Source organism: Jaculus jaculus, chromosome 10 (assembly GCF_020740685.1).
Source record: "Jaculus jaculus isolate mJacJac1 chromosome 10, mJacJac1.mat.Y.cur, whole genome shotgun sequence".
Taxonomy (NCBI): domain Eukaryota; kingdom Metazoa; phylum Chordata; class Mammalia; order Rodentia; family Dipodidae; genus Jaculus; species Jaculus jaculus.
In genome coordinates, this window is record NC_059111.1 from 100,315,533 (window position 1) to 100,330,838 (window position 15,306).

Below are 15,306 nucleotides of genomic sequence, written 5' to 3' on the forward strand. Positions count from 1 at the left end.
GAGTTCATTTGCAGTGGCAAGAGGCCCTTGTGTGCCCATTCTCTGTCACTTACTTACATTCTCTGTCTGTCTGTCTGTCTGTCTGTCTCTCTCTCTCTGCTTTCAAATAAATACTAAAGTAAATAAAATAAGAGGGGCCAGGGTCGGGCGTGGTGGTACACGCCTTTAATCCCAGAATTTGGGAGGCAGGGATTGCAGGATCACTGTGAGTTTGAGCCCAGCGTGGGCTTACTGACTCTAGAAGGGGAAGGAGGATTGGAGAGATAGCTTAGGTTAAGACGCTTTCCTGCAAAACCAAAGGATCCAGGTTCATTTCCTTAGTATCTACATTAAGCCCTGGAGGCCCTGGCATGTCCATCTTCCCTTCCTCCCTCTCTCCCTTCCTCCCTCCCTCTCTTTCTTTCTCTCTCTCTCTCTCTCTCTCTCTCTCAAATAACTAAAATAATTTTTTGAAAAATTTAAGAGAGTAGGAAAAGGCTGGAGAGATGACTTAGCAGTTAAGGTGCTTGCCTGCAAAGCCAAAGAACCCCTGTTCAATTCCCCGGGACCTACCTTAGCCAGATGCACAAGGTGGTGCATGTGTTTGGAGTTTGTTTGCAGTGGCTGTAGGTCCTGACATGCTCATTTTCCCTCTCTTTCTCTCAAAATAAGAAAAAATAAACTAAAATAAAGAGTAGGAAAAGTCTTTCCCAGTTTCCTTGCTTACTTGGCTTTGCTTTACATTTTTGTTTGCAGCGTCAGTCACAGGTACTAACAGTAACTTAGACCAGGACGCCTACATACTGTTGGTAGTCACCAACACAGATCATGTGTTCTGATACTGCAGTGCTGTGCCTGTTCGTATTGCTTTCCCAACATCGTGGAAATTAAACAGTACTCTGAACAATGGAGGCTTGATTCTCTGTGCAATAATTTGTATTATAAAATCTTCATATAATGTATTGGTCAAGGGGCCAGGTGTGGTGGCACATGCCTTTAATCCCAACACTTGGGAGGTAGGATCACCATGCTTTCGAGGCCAGCTTGAGACTACATAATGAATTCCAGGTCTGCCTGAGCAAGCGTGAGAGCCTACCATGAAAAGCCAAAATATATATGTCAAAACATGAGAGCTGGGGCTCAGCAGTTAAGCCACTTGCTTGCAAAGCCTCAAGCCTATTCTCCAGTACACACATAAAGCCAGATGCATAGTGACACACGCATCTGAAGTATGTTTGCAGTGGCAGGAGGCACTAGTGAGCCCCTTTTTTCCCTTACTCCTCCACATAAAAATAAATTAAAAAATTAAAAACAAAACATAGGAGCATTTATTTTTATTTTTATTTATTTATTTGAGAGCAACAGAGAGAGCGAACGGGCATGCCAGGGCCTCCAGCCACTGCAAACGAACTCCAGACGCGTGCACCTCCTTGTGCATCTGGCTAATATGGGTCCTGGGGAATTGAGCTTTGAACCGGGTCCTTAGACTTCATAGGCAAGCGCTTAACTGCTAAGCCACCCTGAAACTACAGAGTAAGTTCCCAGATAGCCTGTGTTAGACCCTACTTTAGAAAAAAATAATTACTATTATACTAGGGCAGCAAGGAAAAGCTAGGACTCTAACTTGATGAACTTGGAAGTAGGATCATCCTAATTTGATATCCAGTGTACCTTTGAAAAGTCACTACTTAAAAAAAAAAAAAAAAAAATTCCAGGCCTGGTGTGGTTGCACATGCTTTTATTATTATTATTATTTTTATTTTTTTTGGTTTTTCGAGGTAGGGTCTCATTCTAGTCCAGGCTGACCTGGAATTAACTATGTAGTCTCAGGGTGGCCTTGAACTCATGGCAATCCTCCTACCTCTGCCTCCCGAGTACTGGGATTAAAGGCGTGCGCCACCACGCCCAGCTTGCACATGCTTTTTTAATCCCGGCACTGGGGAGGCTGAAGTAGGAAGATTGCTGTGAGTTCAGGGTCAGCCTGAGACTACATAGTGCATTCCAGGTTAGCCTGGACTAGAGCGAGACCCTATCTCAATAAACAAACAAAAAAAAAAAAAAAAAAGAAATGTCTATATTTAGATAACATTATAAGTCTGTGACTAATAAGTGATACATAATTTCCTGTTTTCAGAATCTGTTTATGAAATAAAATTTTTATAGTGTTTTAAAAAACTAAATCTTTTCCCCCCTCAGGATGATCGCTTAAGAGAACCTTTGCAAAAACTGAAACTGGCTGTTAGCAATGTCATGCCAGAGCAACTTTTCAAATACCAGGAGGACTGCCAGGCTCGGAGTCAAGCTAAGTGTGCCAAGTATGTACCTCTTCTGCTTGGGCTGACCCTGGCATGTGAGAATCACTTTGAGCTCTTAGTCTTAAGTGGTCTTTATCCTTAAGTAGAAACACACATACACTACTAAATGTAATTGAAAATTTTCTAAATGATAGGTAATTTACCACTCAGCTGCTTTACTATCAGAAGCAAAAGTCTTTGTATATTTAGTGTATGAATGTGATCAAAAGAAGAGCCAGGCTAGAGATGGCTTAGCAGTTTAGATGTTTGCCTGCAAAGCCAAAGGACCCGGGCTCAGTTCCCCAATACCCATTTAAAACCAGGTGCACCAGATGACACATGCATCTGAAGTTTGTTTGCAGTGGCTAGAGGCCCTGGTGTGCCCATTCTCCCTCCCCAGTAAACAAACAAAAAATACTAAAAAAAAAAAAGCAGCCGCCGCAGGAATCAAGGCAGGCATGATGGCACATGCCTATAATCCCTGTAGTTAAGAGGTCCTGCAGGAGGATTGCAAATTCTAGGGTAGCCTAGCCTGGGTTGCATGGTGAGACCATGGTAAGAGCACTTGCCACACAAACATGATGTTTGGTCCCTAGCACCCATATATGTAGTTACACATGCCTGTAACCCCAGCCCTGAGGCGGTGTACCATATGTGCATGGAAAATCCACATATACTACATAAACACACTAAATAATAAAACTAAAGAAGCCTGAGGTTGATGTGACTTGTCACTTTTAAAAAGAAAGAAAGACCCAGAACTATTCAAGCATTTTGCATGTTGATCATCTTGATTAGGCTGAAACTAAACACAAGTATTTTGTGATCTCAAAGATGTGCTTGCCGTTCTATTACAGTTTGAAGACCTTATTTATCAAGCTACTTTATAACACATTCCACATTCAAAGTATTGTGTCCAAGTGTAGTCTCTGTTTCTTCCTTGTTTTTAGTTACTACTCAGTTAAGGAATTCAAGCATTTATGGACTTTATGGTAAACTATGTTGGGTTAAAACTTTGTAAAATGTTTTTCATTCCTTAGGTTGCAAACAGATGAAGAACGAGAAAAAAATGGATCTGAAGAAGATGATGATGAAAAACCAGGTAAACGTGTCATAGGCCCAAGAAAGAAATTCCATTGGGATGACACAATTAGGTAAGATTTAATCAGTCTTCTCTTTTAGTCAAGTACATAATACAGCTCGGTTCCCCAGGTCCCACGTTAGCCAGATGCACAAGGGGGCGCACACGTCTGGAGTTCGTTTGCAGAGGCTGGAAGCCCTGGTGCGCCCATTCTCTCTCTCTCCCTCTTATCTGTCTTTCTCTCTGTCTATCGCTCTCAAATAAATAAATAAATAAATAAAAATCTACAATAAATGGAAGCAACCAAAATTAGTGTAGGAAACTTTATTCAAAAGAATGATGAGCTAGCATGGTGGCGCATGTCTTTATTCCTGGCACTTGGGCAGCAGAGGTAGGAAGTTCACTGTGAGTTCAAGGCCACCCTGAGATTACAGAGTGAATTCCAGGTCAGTCTGAGCTAGAGTGAAACCCTACCTCAAAAAAACAAAAATAAAACAAAACAAGAGCTTATCCAAAAAAAAAAAAAAAAAAAAAAAAGATTATTAATCTGGGCTGGGTATGGTAGCACATGGTTTTAATCCCAGTACTTGGGAGGCAGAGGTAGGAGGATCGCCATGAGTTCGAGCCCACCTTGAGACTACATAGTGAATTCCAGGTCAGCTTGGGCTAGAGAGAGACCCTACCTTGGGGGGATGGGAGGAGGACATATATATTTGAAGCTGGGAGTGGTGGCAGAAGGAGGGTTACCGTGAATTCGAGAGCAGCTGGGAGTAGAGTGTGAGTGTCAAGCCAGCTTGGGCCAGTGTGACTCTACCTCACACAAAAAACAGAATATTAACCTGGTCCTAATCTCCTCTGAATATCTGCACTTTCCATATGCCACTTTTCATAACCTTCTCTTATTATGAATTAAGCCATACTGGTTTCAGGAGATGAAGCACTCGACATACTTGTATAAATCAACCATCTTTCTTACCACTGTTTCTATATGCTAGGTAGAAAAATACTCCTTCAGTCTTTGTTCACTTAATTAAAAGTGTCAGAGGAAATTGTCTTGTGTTCAGTTTGACTGTAGCACAATGAATGATAAATGTTAGAAATTATGTATTCAGTGTCTGAATTCTTTAACATGCTGTATTATTATTGTCTGATTTATATGCTTTTTAAAATTTGTTTCAAATATAGTTTTACCATTTTACAGTCATATATATGTATCAGTGTATTTTTTTTTTTATCTGTTTAGAACTTTATTATGTAACCTTGTTGAGATCAAGTTGGGATGCTATGAGTTAGAGCCAAATAAAAGCCAGTCCGCTGAAGATTATCTTAAATCCTTCATGGAGACAGAGGTGAAGCCATTGTGGCCTAAGGGCTGGATGCAGGCAAGGTAAGAAATTTGATTTACTGGATTCTGCTGTACTTTATTATTACTGGTATGTGCACACAAATACATATGACTTTGATTTTGCTAGGAACTTGGTATGTTCAATCTATTCAGTATCTCAGATTATCAGCATTTAAAACACAAGACATTAATGTTGTGGATAAAGAAAAAGACCAGGCATGGTGGCACACGCCTTGAGAGGCAGAGGTAGGAAGATCACCTTGAGTTCGAGGTCAGCCTGAGCTAGAGTAAGACCCTACCTCTAAAAACCAATAATAATAATATAAAATAAAATAAATGGAGAGCCAAGTATGGTGGTGCACGCCTTTAATCCCTGAGATCGCTGTGAGACTACATAGTGAATTCCAGGTCAGCCTGGGTTAAAGTAGGACCCTACCTCAAAAAACAAAAAACAAAAACAGAAAGAAAGAGAGGGGAGTTGGGGAGGGGAGGCGAGGGGAGAAAAGAAGGAAAGGAAAGGGAGGGAGGGAGACAGAGGAAGGAAGGGAACGGGAAAGGAAAGAAGATGAGGAGCCAGGTGCAGAGGCTCACACCGTTTAGCCCAGCTCCAGGGAGACAGTGATATGAGAATCTCTATAAATTTGAAGCCAGCCTGGGACTACAGAATGGGTTCCAGGTCAGCCTGGGCCAAAGTGACACCTTACCTCATTGCAAGTGGAAGCCAAGGACTGAACTAAAAGTTGTCCTTTGACCTTCATATATATCATGACACATGCATGCCCACACTTACATATATAAACATACATGCATCAATACACCAAAAGTGAATTGAGTTTTGAAAAAGAAGCAATATGTTGTTACCTGCTATAAAAAATAATTCTTGGTTGGGTGTCGTGGCTCATGTCTTTAATCCCAGGACTTGGGAGGCAGAGGTAGAAGGATCACTGTGAGTTTGAGACAAGCCTGAAACTACATAGTGAATTCTGGGTTAGTCTGGGATAGGACAAGAACATACCTTGAAAATCTAAAATAATAAATAATTGTACTGTCTTTCTCTATTTTCCAGAATGCTTTTTAAGGAAAGCCGGAGTGTACATAATCATCTTACTTCTGCTCCGTAAGTAAATGCAGACTCTGAATTTCTTCATTTATTTGTGTTCATGTTATGTCTTTAACTTTTTTTTTCTTTCATGAAAAGGGTGAGAGAATAGCCTGTAGCTGCTGCAAATGAATTCCAGATACATGTGCCACCTTGTGCGCATGTGTGACCTTGAGCTTGTGTCACCTTGTGCATCTGGCTTATGTGGACACCGGAGTGGAGCATGGATCCTGAGGCTTAACAGGCAAGCGCCTTTAAACGCTAAGCCATCTCTCCAGTCCAATATTATGGTTCTAGTAAACAAAAATATCAGGCAAGAGAGATGCCTCAGGTGATGCAGGCACTTGCTTGCAAAGCCTAATGGTCCAGGTTTTATTCCCCAGTATCCACATAATGCCAGATGCATGAAGTGGTGTTTGCAGTGGCAGGAGGCCCTGGTACACCCATTTTCTCTCTTTCTCTTTCTCTCGCACTCTCTTTACAGTTTATCATTTATTAAATGTTGTTTGAAGCCAGGCACCCACCTTTAATCCCAGCACTTAGGAGACAAAGGTAGGAAGATTGCTGTGAGTTTGAGGCCAGCCTGGGACTACAGAGTGTGTGCCAGGTCAACCTAGGCTATAGTGTGATCCTACCTCGGGGGAAAAAATTGCTGAATGTACATATTTGTACATATATACTTTATAAAAAATATTTAAAAAGAAGAGAGGGGCTGGAGAGATGGCTTAGCGGTTAAGTGCTTGCCTGTGAAGTCTAAGGACCCCAGTTCGAAGCTTAATTCCTACATAAATAGCCATTCACACCTTTAACTCCCATCCCATAAGGAAGCAGAGATCTGTGAATCACTGTAACTCACAGGAAAATACAAAACACAGCACCAACGAAAAACTCTGGTAAGCTCCTGGATCAGTGAGAGGCTCCCACCCAAGAGTGGAAGAACAGTAGGGCAGAACGCTCGCGGTTCCGCTCTAGCCGCTGCACGCTGCCTGTGTCCTGCCACCAGCAAGCTCATGGGGTGCCACCCGAGCCCACATAAGTGCAGCTAGCATGTGTGTGCACACACACCACATTATACACGCCCAAGCCAAGAACAGCTTTTTAAATAGAATTAGTTCACGTAAGTAAGATGGTATATAATTTTCTATTGAGTGATATTACTGCTCCTGTAATGGCCTCTATTTTAACCTTTTTTCTTAGGGCAAAGAAAAAGGTGATTCCTGCACCCAAACCCAAAGTCAAGGTAAGAATCTGTGAAATCTGTAGTCAGTTATAACTGGTGAGAGTCGAGATACAATCTTAAGATTGGTATATGGTAATTAGAAAAGATGAAAGAGTAGCATACCCTAATTTGGTTATTTTCAACTTTGTAAAAAGTCCTAGAATTTTTGTGGATTAGTGGGAATTTGCATGTATCAATAAAATTGGAAAGCCTGATATTAATTAGAAAAACTAGATAAAGCCAGGTCTGGTGGTACACTCCTTTAATCCCAGCAGTTAGGAGGATCGTTGTGAGTTTGTGATCAGACGGGGACTTGAGAGTGCCAGGTCAGCCCGGGCTAGAGTGAGACTCCAGCGTGAGAGAAAAAGAATAATACTAGATAAAACAAAACAAATATTATTTCTAGACATGGCTTCACATGCCTAAATCCCCAGTGGTAGGAGGTATAGTAGAGGCTAGAGATTGGAGAATCCCTAAAAAAAAAGAAGAAGGAGGAAAAAAGGCAGAGTTCTTCCTGAGGACCAGGAGAACAGAAATCTGGATGGATGAAGCTGGAATGTAATGTCATTGACACAGACATAGTCCTCAGCCTCATTTTAGCTATTGTTGCACCCTGACCTACTAAGGTGTGGCAGTGCAATATGTACACTGTCTTTTTCAGACAGAGTTTAGTAGAGTTCTGTTCTCTTTTGCATTCCTAGTTTAAAAAAAATTAGTATCAGTCCTTTAAAAGCTGGATTTGACATTTATTAATTAACTCTGTATTTTTTTTTTTCCAACAATCCTGCTTCCACTAGGAATATAGTCCAAAAAAGGACCAGAAAGCCTCTGCGTCCGTGGTGTCTTCTGTGGCTCCTTCCGTGAGCTGCAGCACACCCAGTGTTTCCTCTGTCAGCGCCAGCAGCACACCAGCCCAAGAAACCATCTGTCTTGATGACTCGCTGGATGAAGACCTTTCTTTCCCCCCTTCTTCACTGGATCTTGTTTCCGAAGCTTTAGCTGCCATCAACAATGGGAGCAAGGGCCCTGCAATTGGTTCAAGGATAAGCGTGCCAACCACCAAACCTCGTGCAGGACTGAGAGAAGAAAAGTTAGCAAGTATCATGAGTAAGTTGCCACTGGCTGCTTCCAAAAAATTAGATTCTACGCAGACTGCACACTCATCAAGTCTTATTGCTGGTCACACAGGGCCAGTACCAAAGAAACCCCAGGATTTAGCTCATACTGGCATTTCTTCAGGCCTTATTGCTGGTTCTTCAATTCAGAACCCTAAAGTTTCCTTAGAACCTTTGCCAGCTAGGCTACTTCAACAAGGACTGCAAAGGTCAAGCCAGATACATGCTTCTTCCTCTTCACAGACTCATGGCTCCTCTTCCCAAGCCCAGGTTGCTGCCTCCTCTCATTCCCTGGGAACATCCGAGGCCCAAGATGCTGCTTCGTTAACACAAGTAACAAAGGTGCACCAGCATTCAGCTGTCCAGCAGAACTATGTGACTCCATTGCAAGCAACCATTAGTAAATCTCAGACCAACCCAGTGGTGAAATTAAGTAACAATCCCCAGCTCTCCTGTTCATCCCCACTACTCAAGACTTCAGAGAAGCCCCTGATGTATCGCCTCCCTCTGTCTACCCCCTCCCCTGGCAGTGGCTCTCAGGGGCCCCACCCCATGGTTTCTAGGACAGCACCGAGCACCACTACCTCCAGTAACTATTTAGCCAAGGCTATGGTGTCACAAATCCCCACCCAGGGTTTCAAGTCCCCCTTCTCAATGGCTGCATCCCCAAAACTTGCCGCTTCTCCCAAACCTGCTACATCTCCCAAACCTTTGCCCTCACCTAAGTCTTCTGCCTCACCCAAACCCCCTCTGTCTACTAAGCCTTCAGTATCAAGTAAACTTATTTCTAAATCCAACCAAGCTCCCAAGCCTACTGTATGCCCAAGTTCTTCCAGTCCAAATGCACTAGTAGCCCAGAGTAGCCACTCCACCAGTAACAACCAAGTCCATAAACAGCCCAGTGGAATGAACATCAGCAGACAGTCTCCCACCTTGAATTTGTTGTCCTCAAATCGTCCTTCAGGCCTTCCATCTACAAAACCTCTTCAGACCCCTTCAAAGCTAACAAACTCGTCATCCACTGGAACTGTTGGGAAGAACAGCTTGAGTGGAATTGCAATGAATGTACCTGCCAGCAGAGGTAGCAACCTTAACTCAAGTGGAGCTAATAGGACTAGTCTATCTGGGGGAACAGGAAGTGGAACACAGGGTGCTACTAAACCGTTGTCTACTCCACATAGACCATCCTCTGCCTCAGGGTCTTCAGTGGTAACAGCCAGTGTGCAGGTATGTATGTTCTGGACGTTCATGTGATTAATGTAAGATTATATACTCTTTCTGTGAGTGACCTTAATGGACTTACAAATAAGATAGACAATATGCATCTTATAGAAAGTTGATAACAGCTAGGGCCATGCCAGTGTTTCTAACATTGGCATCATATAGTGATGGGCACACTTGCAGATAAGGTTTTTGTTGGAAGTTGTTTTTTTTTTTTTTTTTTTTTTTTAAACAAAGTTTACGTGTTGGTTTAGGTGTGATGTTGCACACCTGTCATCCTAGCACTCAGGAGGCCAAGGCAGGAGGATCTCAAATTCAAAGCCATTGTGGACTATATAGAAAGTTCTAAGCTAGTTTGGGCTGCATAATAGACTCTTACTGAGCAAAAGAAAAAGGGCTGGGGAACTGGCTCAGGAGATAAAACACTTGCCATGCAAGTATGAGCATCTGAGTTTAGGTCTTCAGAACCCATATAAAGCTAGGTACTATATATTCAGTGTCTGTGATCTCAGAGCATCTGTGATGAGAAGGGCACCAGAGACAGAAGAACCTCCCCTGAAGCTCAAGGGCCACCTAGGCCCATGAATGCTGTGGTGGGCGGCGAGAGGCCATACCTCAAACAAAGTGGATGGCAGGGGCCAGCACTGGAGTTATCCTTTGACCTCCACATTCATGCTGTCGCCCACACATGCACCACAATCAACATATTTGAACATGCATGCACATGGGCAAAAATTGATAACTAGTTAGAAAAATAAAGAATTCAGTGGAGGGGGAAGAATAAGTTGAGGTGGAACAGGGACGGTGGTGGTAGGGACTAATATCAAGATACATTTTCTATATGCATAGAGGTTGTCAATAAAAAGAAAAAAAATACTACTAGGGCTAGGTGTTATGGCACACAATTTTAATCCCAGGCAGAGGTAGGAACATTGCTGTGTGTTCAGAGCCACCCTGACACTATGTAGTGAATTCCAGGTCAGCCTGAGCTACAGCAAAACCCTACCTCAGAACAAGAGGTCTAGAGTGTTGGCATAGTGGTTAAGGAGCTTGCCTGGGCAGCCTAAGGGCCCAAGTTCATTTCTCAGTACCTGTGACAATGCATGTATCTGCAGCTCATTTTCAGTAGTGAGAGGCTCTGGCATTCCCATTCTCTTGTCTTCCATCCCCCCCCCATACACAAAATATTTAAAATAAATACTAGGGAATGTTAGCTCAGTGGTAGAGTGATGTGATGCTCTGGATTCAATCCCTAGTACTGCCCAAGGGGGGGCGGGGATTAAAAAAAGTAACATGTTCACCTTAATGTTATTTTTGAAAACTGTAGCTGAAATGCATCTTTATAATTATTTCTTGGCCACACATGGAGTCCCAGCACTTGTATGGTGAAGACAGGAGTATCAGGAGTTCAAGGTCATCCTTAACATACAGCAAGTTCAGAGCCAACCTGGGTTACATGAGACTGTCTCAGGAAAAAAAAAAAGACATGCATGGTGGCATACATCAAAAATCCCAGCACCTGCCAGGCGTGGTGGCACACGCCTTTAATCCCAGCACTTGAGAGGCAGAGGTAGGAGGATCACTGAGTTCGAGGCCACCCTGAGACTCCATAGTGAATTCCAGGTCAGCCTGGGCTAGAGTGAAACCTTACCTTGAAAAACCAAAAAAAAAAGATCCCAGCACTTGCGAGGTAGAGGTAGGATTACTATGAGTTCAAGGCCATGCTGAAAGAACATAGTGAATTCCAGATCAGCCTGGGTCAGCTGCAGAAAGAAAAAAAAACGAAAAAGAAACAAAAAACCCAAACAGCTCTATCTCTTGAATCTTAGTCAAGAACAAAAGCAATAATAATTCAGGTTTTATTTTATTTATCTTTTATTTTTATTTTATTTAGTTAGTTTTTTGGGTTTTTTTGGGGGGTGTAGGATCTTGCTCTAGCCCAGGCTGACCTGGAATTCACTCTGTAGTCTCAGGGTGACCTTGAATTTACAGTGATCTTGCTACCTCATCCTGAGTGCTGGGATTAAAGTCATGTGCCACCACTCCTGGCTCTGGATTTGAATATACTTCCACTTGTCTCTTCCTTTTCTTTGCCAGCTTTTTTTTAAAATTTAATCAAATTTATAATTTTTATGTTTTTCTTTAGTCATTTTACCTTCAAAAAAAAAAAAGATGTGGGGTTGCCTTTTGGGTTTTTGGGTTTTCAAAGTATGGTCTCACTATAACCCAGGCTGACCTGAAATTCACTATGTAGCCTTAGGAGGCTCAAACTCATGGTGATCCTTCTACTTTGGCTTTCTAAGTGGTGGGATTAAAGGTGTGAGCCACCATGCCTGGCCTTTTTGTATGTGTGTAGGGGTGGAACTAAGGTCTTACTGTAGCCCAGGCTGACCTGAAACTTGCTGTGTAGATCCAGGTTGGCCATGAACTTATAGCGATCCTCCTACCTCTGCTTCCCAAGTGTATGTGTTGCCATTCTTGACCCAAAATTTTTTTATTGTTATTTTTTATTTATTTGTTTGAAAGAGAAAGAGGCAGAAAGAGAGTAAGTATGGGCACACCAGGGCCTCTTGCCACTGCAAACAGACTCCAGATGCATGTACCACATTGTGCATCTGGCTTTACATGGGTACTGGGGAATTAATAAACCTAGGCTTTCAGGCTTTGCAAGCAAGCAATTTTAACCTCTAAGCCATCTTTCTAGGCCGTGGTCTCCAAATTATTATTTTTTTGTTTTGTTTTTAAGTTAGAGTCTTACTCTAGCCCCAAGCTGACCTGGAATTCCCTATGGAGTCACAGTGTGCCCTCAAAATCATGCTGATCTTCCTACCTGTGCCTTCCAAGTGCTAGGATTAAAGGCATGTGACCCATGATCTGCTCCAATTTTTTATTTTTTATTTTTAGAGAGAGAGAGAATGAATTGGTGCACCAGGGCCTCAGCCACTGCAGTCGCAGTCCAGATATGCCACCTAATGGGCATCTGCGATCTTGTGCTTGCCTCACCTTTACGCATCTGGCTTACATAGGATCTGGAGAGTCGAACATGGGTCCTTAGGCTTCATAGGCAAGTGCTAAGCCATCTCTCCAGCCCTTTTTTCTTTTTCTTTTTTTTTTAAGAGAGAGAATATGTATATACACACATATATATTTTGTTTGTTTGATTGGTTGGTTGCCTTTTTTTTTTTCCAGGTAGGGTTTCACTGTAGCTCAGGCTGACCTGGAATTCACTATGTAGTCTCAGGGTGATCCACCTACCTCTGCCTTCCAAGTGCTGGAATTGAGGGCATGTGCCACCATGCCCAGCCGAAGTTTTTATTTTAGCATTAATTTGTTAGTTATTCAATGTATAAATTTTTCACCTCATTGTTGTTAGGCTTTTTATACCACAGTTTCCCAATTCATGAATTTTTAGTTAAAACTTACCTCTAAATTACCCTAGAATGTTTCAGTCAGGAATCTTTGCAAGAAGAGAATACAAATGTTACTTTTTGGTTTTGGGTATATTTATTTATTAGAGAGAGGGAGGCAGAGAATGGGCATGCCAGGGCTTCTGACTGCTACAAATGAATTCCAAATGCATGTGCCACCTTGTACATCTGGCTTACATGGGTCCTTGGTCCTTTGGCTTTGCAGGCAAGTGCATTAACTTCTAAGTCATCTCTCCAGACCAATCTTTTATACTTTTATTTATTTGCAAGCAGGGAGACACAGGTGCACCAGGGCTTCTAGCCACTGCAAATGAACTCCAAATATGCGCACCCCGTTGCACATCTGGCTTTATGTAGGCACTTGGAGTTGAACTCAGATCATTAGGTTTTGCAGACAAGCACCTTAGTCACTAAGCCATATCCCCATCCCCAAATGTTACTTCAGAAAAAAAAAAAAGCTGGGTGTGGTGGCACATACCTTTAATCCCAGTACTCAGGAGGCAGAGGTAGGAGGATCAGTATGAGTTCAAGGCCACCCTGAGACTACATATGAATTCCAGATCTGCCTGGGCTAGAGTGAGATTCTACCTTGGAAAAACAACAACAACAAAATATATATATATATATATTGGGGGGGTATTTGCAAGCAAGGACAGAGAGAAAAATGGGCATGCCAGGGCCTGTAGTCACTGCAAAGGAACTCCAGATGCATGCACTACTTTGTGCATCCAGCTTTATATGGGCTTCACAGGCAAGTGCCTTAACTGCTGAGCCATCTCTCCAGTATATTTGTTTCTTATTGTACCTCAGCTCTTATGTATTTATTTTTATTATTATTATTTATTTGAAAACAAGAGAAAAAGAGGCAGATAGTGTGAGAGAGAGAAAATGGGCACACCAGGGCCTCTAGGCACTGCAAATGAACTCTTAGATACATGCACCCCCTTGTACATCTGGCTTATGTGGGACCTGGTAAATTGAACCTGAGTCCTTTGGCTTTGCTGGTAAATGCTTTAGCCACTAAGCCATCTCTCCAGCCCTTACCTCAGCTTTTGCACAGTTGATCATTTCTTTTTTAAAAAAGGAATATTTGTCTGTTGAGAATGAGAGAGACAGAGGCATAGACTGGGCATGCCAGAACCTCTAGCTACTGCAAACAAACTCCAGACGCATGCACCACCTTGTGCCTCTGGCTTTTGTGGGTCCTGGGGAATTTAACCTGGGTCCTTAGGCTTTGCAGGCAAGTGCCTTAACTGCTGAGCCATCTCTCCTGCCCCTTCCTGTTTTTATAAATATATTTATACTTAAGTGGTAGGTTTGCCAGATTTTCACCAGCTTTGTACTTAGAACATAATAAGGTCTTATCTTAGTTTTTCTTTTTAGTATTTTTATTCATTTGCAAGCAGAGAGACAGAAAATGGGCACACCAGGGCCTCCTGCCACTGCACACTAATTCCAGATGCCTCCACCACTCTGTGCATCTTATTTTTCACATGGGTACTGGGGAATCAAACCTGGTTCATCAGTGTTGGCAAATAAGCACTTTTAATCACTGAGTCATTTCCCCAGATCTTGTCCCAGGTTGTTTTGAGAATTGTGTTTTTTGTTTGTTTTTGCGACAAGGTCTCATTTTGTAGCCCAGACCTGCTTCAGACTTATAGCAGTCCTCCTGCCTCACCTCCCAAGTGCTGAAATTATAAGTATGCTCTGCCTCCCCTGACTTGAGAACTCCTTATTGATATAGCTCATCCTTCTGTCTTCTCCATCATCCTTTATTATTTTCATCTCTGTCTTGTTTGTATTTGAGACTTTCTCAGATTTGTTGTTAACATTGGTTACTTTAACATTTTCCCCTCCTGGAATAGTCACTGGAAGCAAATTTAGACAAGAAAGTAAAAATTTCTTATCCCTAACACGTTTTCAAGAAAATATTTTATTTGAGAGAGAGAATGGGTGTGCCAGAGCCTCTAGCAAGGGCAAATGAACTCCAGACACATAGGCCACCTTGCATCTGACTAATACGGGTTCTGGGGAATTGAACCTGGGTCCTTGGGCTTCATAGTCAAGTGCCTTAAATGCTAAGCCATCTCTCTAGCCCCCCCAACTTTTTTTTTAATCTATAGGTTTTTTTTAATACTATTTTCAAGACACTCTCTTATATAATACCATCCTTCATAATCAGCTGTACAAATATAACAGTTTATAATGTACAAATTTGGGTTTTTAAACATTTTTAGAGAACGTGACTTATGTTGTTGTCTAAGGAAATGCTGTAAGTTTATATTGCCTTCTGATTTTGTGCAATAGAAACACCAAATAAAAGGATTTTCCCCTTAGTTGAGGTTTCCTGCAGTTCAATACAGTGTAACCATTTTTATTCAGTACACATTTAATACCCAAATCACCATTCTTCCACTTGAGTAAGTTTCAGAATGAATTTTAATACAGAACAAATTCAGTTAACTGGTACTTCATTGGTTGAAATCTTAGATTAATTGATGTTTTATCTGTGTAATTTTCTTTCA

General features: G+C 42.0%; 1 protein-coding gene across 6 annotated transcripts in view; it reads left to right on the forward strand.

Annotated features, from left to right (window-relative positions):
- Positions 1-15,306, forward strand: part of Ubn2 (ubinuclein 2) — a 108,516-nt gene that overhangs the window by 50,180 nt on the left and 43,030 nt on the right. For all 6 annotated transcript variants that reach the window (XM_045159943.1, XM_045159946.1, XM_045159944.1 and 3 more), the window contains exons 9-14: positions 2,176-2,294; positions 3,314-3,427; positions 4,598-4,741; positions 5,766-5,816; positions 6,996-7,038; positions 7,815-9,359. In XM_045159943.1, the coding sequence (XP_045015878.1) occupies positions 2,176-2,294; positions 3,314-3,427; positions 4,598-4,741; positions 5,766-5,816; positions 6,996-7,038; positions 7,815-9,359 (2,016 nt within the window). The remainder of the gene's footprint in view (positions 1-2,175; positions 2,295-3,313; positions 3,428-4,597; positions 4,742-5,765; positions 5,817-6,995; positions 7,039-7,814; positions 9,360-15,306) is intronic.